We start from the raw sequence: 6475 nt of genomic DNA on the forward strand, positions 1-6475 counted from the left end.
CGGCACACCAGAAGTAGGAACCAAATCCCCGGGTGCACTCAAACCACATCTGAAATCTTCAGCACCGCCATGGCAACGCCGTCCTCGAGAAAACAGACACTGCATTCCAAGACAACTCTGCACTCCCAGCGGCGTATTGACGCTGCACCCTCCTTTGCCGAAGACATCATCACACCACGTCTAGCAAAGGACAGGGAAGGGCCACCACAACTGGCCACTGTGCATTGGCCCAAGTACATGCCTCTTACGGTGCTCACCCCGCGGACAGCCACACTAGGCAGGGGCATACCGGCACTGTCCTCAGTCCTCGTTGCCTGCTCCACCCGGCCCAGAGGCACAGACACATCCCTCCTATTCCACCAGGACAACCGGCACTACTCCTTCACCTGCGTAACACGGCGGAAGGACTTCTCACCGCTCTACAGCTCCAAAATGCTCCCTGCAACACTCAGGCTGCAGACACAGCACACTGCTGTCCAGTGGGGTTGCTGCTGACCCCAAACAAATTCAAAGGGCTGCTCCACATGCGACCGCTTCACTTGGGCTTTACACCTTGCACTGTCCGGCTGCAGGGCCTATATGTTCTTCTCTGCGCTGTGCCGCCCGGCCGCAGGACTTTTAGGCTGTTCTCTGCACACCACCTTGCAGACTGCAATAGCACCGCCTTTCTCAGGGGTGGGGGATCCCAGGCACAACACCCTTCTTCACCACCCAGCCAGGGCACTCATCGAACAGCCACTTGGCCAAAAGGGCAGGCTCTACTCTAACTGCTCCTAGCAGTCTCTGCACTGCCCCGCCCCGCCTGCAGGGCATCAACCCAACAGCTGATCTCTCAGAATAGCTGATTTCTCGGTGGATGGGAAACTCTCAGGGGCTGTGTCTTCCATTTGCTGCTCCCCGCAACAGCACCCGGTCCTGTTAAATCCTCATTGCCAGTGAAGTAACCAAGGTGGGGTTTTTCTCTCAAGTACAGTGCAGGACACCAGCTAAGTTCATAGGTATGATGTATTGTCCAGTTGCACACTTAGTCCAAGTGTAATGCAGGAAAAAACACTGGCCCATCCACACAGCACAGAAGAATCTATCTCTCTAACTGTCTCCCTAGAAGGCAAACACTCAAAGGACAACACTCCACACCAACATTCCACCAAGTCAAGGTTCCACAGACACCAGCACATTACTACAGAATACCTACCAGATGAATACAAACCCTTCTCTCCCTTTTGCAACAGTACTGCGTTACTGTATTAAATGCCAGGCCCGAATCTGACACCTCCTGTTGTAAAGTTCTCTGCTGCGCTTGAGCTAGGTGTGTGATATAAAAAATAAAATAAATACATGTCAAAAATACCCCTCACCAACTAAAACTGCAACTCAAGTTGTCTCTTCATTAGTAGAAGACCTTAATGTCCACCCATTGGAATTCTACTTTGCACATGCTGGACAGACTACATGAACATTACTACACCATGACAGATTATTGCAACTCTCAGAGCAGTGGTAAAGATCGGCCATTTTTAACACTGTATCAGGTCCGTGCTCTGGGTTGCAACCTTTTGAGGTGGCCACCAAGTGGATTTCTGATCAAAATGGATCCCTGATTGAGGTTCTCCCTCTAATTAACCTTTTTTAGCTCAACCTGAGCAACATGTCAAGGGCCCAAGCCTAGGTAGGTGAGGCAGATGTGGCACAGCCCGTGAGGGTCCTGCTTTCAACTTTGTGTGGTGATTCACTTTAGTTGGATTGAAAGGTAACATTGAGAACCTGCTGGCCTCCCTTGTGGAACCATGTTTCAAATTGGCACTCATCTATTTGTCTTGAAGGTAGAGGATTGCAGCAAATGCCACAAGGAGGAGACAATGTGAAAATGTGTAAGAATATTTTGCGCCAAGACCTGTAATATCAATTGGAGAGCAAACACAGGCAGCATAATGAGCTCCAACAAGCCAAACCTTTTCCAACTATGCCCACCAGGTCAAGCTTATGGAACACAGCGGCATCAAAGATCACAACAATTCTGACAACAGTTGAAAGTTTTGTGATCAGAGTGTGCACAGCCTATAGGAAGATGAATCGGTGGCACACCCTCCTCAGACTCAGGCAACTTCAGGAACAGAGAGTGCGCCAACAGTTGCAGAGATGCTGATGCCTATCTTTTGTACACTTCACCTGTGTGACACATGTCAACCCATTCCAGTACTGTACAGCAAGCAGACCATCTGGCAATTCACAAGGATTTTCCGGTTATCCCATGGAGTGCAACAACCCTTTCCTTTTCTCTTGTTTTTCACACAAATCTTTGGTAAGCATGGTTGTATTCCAGTGGTCGAAGTGTACAAAAAGAAGTAGTGGAACTATGTTCCCTAATGGCCTGCACCCACACCCCACAAACCCTATCTCCACGCCCCCACCACACACAATCCAAATCTCCAAACACACCTGCTGTTTGAGGAAATGTTCAGTGCAATGAACTGAATTGCAAGTTTATGTTTAAAATAAAAGTATAGGAACAGTAAAACCTTTTTATTTTTTAAAGTAGAGGAGCACCGCTTCCAACCGCTCCCGCCCATTTCGACCACTGTGGTATTCACAGCCCATCTGACTGCTCACTTTTCAGGTGAGTGTCCTATCCTGTGCTCTGCTTATGACACATGCCTGGGCAGATGGGAACCCTACATTTAGCCAATTGTGGAGAGAGCATGCACGTGAAGGCATGATGTCGATTGTTGTATGAGAAGCAGACACCTTGCAGTGAGTTCATAACCAGCACATCAAGCCACTTCATTTGCTACATCCCAGAGATATTCCTTGACAAATTAGTGTGATATGAATTGATTAAACAGACAGTTTTGGTGATAAAGAATGATTTGGTCAAAAGTTGTTTTCAGGGTCATTTAACATTTTGTTGTAACAATAACACGCATTGTGAAAGTGATGACTGGTTTGAAAAATGATGGGCTTAGCTCGAACATCCTCACTTCGCTACATACCACAATATCCAGAATAAGCAATACACACTATTCTCAATTACCCATGCATTACGTGGTCATTCTTTATGGTAAAAAAATCAGAATGATAATCTGAACAATCTTATATTTTCATGGAAGGAATGGAATTTCAAAACTTATCTTTCTTTAATTTGCTGATGAAACAAGTAAATACACACAGATGTAAAGGAATGCGAGGAGACATATTTACTGTTGTCACTTTAAAAAATATATATTTTATTTTTTTCTAGCTGGAATATCGACTTCAACAGAACATGACACACCGAGCTGTGAGGAAGATGCTAGGTGCCTGGGCCTGCTCTGTGACGTTGTACTGCCCACCGATCATTTTCTGGGAGTATATCACCGGGGAAAGCACAGTTCCAGCGGATGCTTGTTTTTACGAGTTCAATAACATTTGGAATTTTCTACTTGTTTTTTCACTATGCTCACTGATAATACCAGCTGCCCTTGTTAGCTACTTTAATATAATCATTTGTTGGCGAGTTAAAGAAAGCAGTAAAAAAAGGAAGAGTCGCCAGCCTCTAAAAAACAACACAATTCCTCCAACGGCCTCGCCAGACTCCTCAAGCCCTTTATTCTTTGTCACCCTTGAGCAAGATCCTCCATGCACTGGTAAGTTATGTTCCCCCTCAGATAAGAAGTGGCAACCCTCTCTACCCATGGAAAAGCAGATCTCAAGATTTTTCGTTTCTTTCAAGAACAATGACCTAAAATCATCAACATGTGCATTAAACAAACATATTAATTCCAATAACAGAAACGAGCCATCATTGAAGACCACAAATAAATCCAATGCAAGAGAGTCAAAAGACATACAAATTGCTAAGTCACTTTCCGTCATTGTGTGCATATTTTCAGTGTGCTGGACTCCTTACTCAATCCTTATGGTGATCAGAGCAGCCTGTCATGGCAATTGCATTGAATCCTTTTGGTATGAAATTGCTTTCTGGCTTTTGTGGCTCAATTCATTCATTAATCCTTTCCTATATCCTTTGTGCCACAGTAGCTTCAAAAAAGCATTTGCTAAATTGTTGTTAAGAAAGTGTTAATGGACAGTTAAAGGTAAACGTCCATTTTAGATCTGTCTAAACACAATTGTAGATCTCTTTCAGGGCTCTTGCAAGAGTGTCTAGAGAGGACCCGGTGTCACTTTGCTACTAAATGTTGCTATATAGTGTCAGACCTTTTGTAGAAGCTGTATTAAGTGTGCAAGTTGGGGAGAAAGTTGTAGAATGCTGCCTTTAGGAGCTTATTTTGTCTACATGCTGCTTGTTTTTACACTTGTGTGTTGCATTACATTTCTTCATACTTTTACTATCTGCTGCTGTGTGTGTATGTGCGAGTGTGTGTGGGGGGGGTGCGCATGGTTTCTATATTTCTTGTCAGGAAAAAAAAAACAGTAGTGCCTAATCAAAATCAAAACAGCATGGCTAAAGTAGTATGCAAAGAGACCTAGCTGGTTGCAGGAGAGCACATGACAGGTGGTGGTCAGAGAGATTAAAACAAGAATAAGACTGCAGTGCAAACAATAACTTTGTTCTCTGACAAACAATATGACATGGAGACATTGGCAATTCTCTTTAGTGGTAACAATAACAAACATGGGAAAAGTCCAAAGGTTTCCCTGTGCAAATGTATAGCATACATATGTTTGGCCTGTGCAGGATGTTTTAAATGTGCATGCTGTATGTGTGTGCAAAGTCAGACCTTTGCCTTATTTTTTTTTAAAGTTTACATAGCCTTAGTTTACATATCGAAAATATGTTATTCTGCATTATTCATGTATCCTTATATGGAAAACTAAGAGACTCGTTATGCCAAATAAGAAACAATATATTTCAATATTCATTTGTTTTACAGTATCTTTGAAAGTTTCTATGTAATATGTCATGCCTGTCTGTTTCCTTATGTCATTTTAAAAGCATTCTGCATACATTCATTAAAACAAACAATGGCTTGTCCCTCGGAAATGTATTCTTATCTGTCACGTTCTGTGTATTGAAGAAAAAAAAGATAAACCTATTTGAACATGACTACAAGTTGATTCCAAAGCTATCATGTTTGACCAATGTTGTGAGAGATTCTATGTGTGTTCATTTGGGCACCTTCATAATCAAATTGATCACATGGTAGAAGTCTTTCTTTCTGTTGAAGATTAGTGATGTATGTGCTAATGTGTAGCTTTTGAGAAATATTACCTATTCTCAATATAGAGATGTCCAAATTGAAGAAATTAGTGGCCTTATCTTAAAAGTAAACGGTAGATGATCATGTGCTTCAGAAAATCAATGTGAAAAAACAGTTTGTAATTATGACAATCATCTCTCTGTAGTAATGTGAGGGCTGTGAGGCGAAATGTACTGCAGAGAGATGAGGTTGTTTGTCATTTATCTGATAAAAATTCCTTCATAGGGCATGACCCATCAGCTAATCTGGGTAGTGAATTAAAAAGAGCAAAAAAGACCCCTTTGGATTTTCTATCAATATCAACATCATAAAAAGATTCTGCTAAACATTTTGTCACCATACACTTAGCAGAGGAATTCTTTACATATTAACTTAAGCAAGATCAGATTTAAGCAAAGCTATTGATGCAAAACATTACGATTTTGGCAAGAGTCTGGAGCAAAGCATTAATCATATTCAGTGACAAACATATGATGATGGATAATAATAATATGAAGGATTTTAATTCCATATTAATAACTGCACAGTTTTTCTCCTTAGGATCATGAACCTTTGACTGGCTTTTCTCTTTGTGAACACAATGACTTTGCACTAATGTATCTTTCTTATCACCATTGTTTTGGGCACTAACTCCTTTACCGCCATGCACAACAGGATGTTTCTTTAAATACTTACACGCACTTCCATCCGCTACTCTCAGAGCACCATGTAGTCTTTCTGTTACCTCTATCGGCTTTGACCAATGAAAACCTCCTTCCACCCTGGGGTGAGGAAGTTTTATTCACACCCAGTCACCTCTTTTGATTAATCATTCCTTTGTGGCATTTCTGACATCAAAATGAGATGTATTGTACTCCTGCTTTTTGACAATGCTACTCTTGATCACCTCCAAATAAATATGTTTCACACATGCTTTACGGAACTAGGCTGGGTAAACTCTGGTATTACACTCCCATAGTGGCATGAGATGTAAACCTGTAGGAACAACTGTGTCTTCCACAGCCTTTCTCCAATCCCCTCTTTCTGAGATGGCAGATCTGACACTCTCCTTAATCACCCTATTAAATCTCTCCACAAGGCCATTTGTCTCGGGATGGTAAATTGAACTGGTTGTATGTTCTATGCCATTCATTTTCAAACACATGCCCATCTCATCTGAAATTAGCTGAATACCATTGTCTGTTATAATAGTAGTGTGACACCTTCCCTTCTGAATGTCTAATCACAAATTTTATGATCTATCACTCTAACACTGCAGCTTTCCCCTAAGGTTCCAC

General features: G+C 42.2%; 1 protein-coding gene across 1 annotated transcript in view; it reads left to right on the forward strand.

Moving 5' to 3' along the window:
* LOC138498276 (histamine H3 receptor-like) overlaps positions 1 to 4060 on the forward strand; it is a 158431-nt gene extending 154371 nt beyond the window's left edge. Inside the window, exon 5 of the mRNA XM_069622114.1 lies at positions 3769 to 4060. Coding sequence (XP_069478215.1) covers positions 3769 to 4060 — 292 coding nt within the window. The remainder of the gene's footprint in view (positions 1 to 3768) is intronic.
* The last annotated feature ends 2415 nt before the right edge of the window (positions 4061 to 6475 follow it).

The sequence above is a fragment of the Ambystoma mexicanum genome, chromosome 5q (assembly GCF_040938575.1).
Source record: "Ambystoma mexicanum isolate Mex_15411 chromosome 5q, UKY_AmexF1_1, whole genome shotgun sequence".
In the NCBI taxonomy this organism is placed as follows: domain Eukaryota; kingdom Metazoa; phylum Chordata; class Amphibia; order Caudata; family Ambystomatidae; genus Ambystoma; species Ambystoma mexicanum.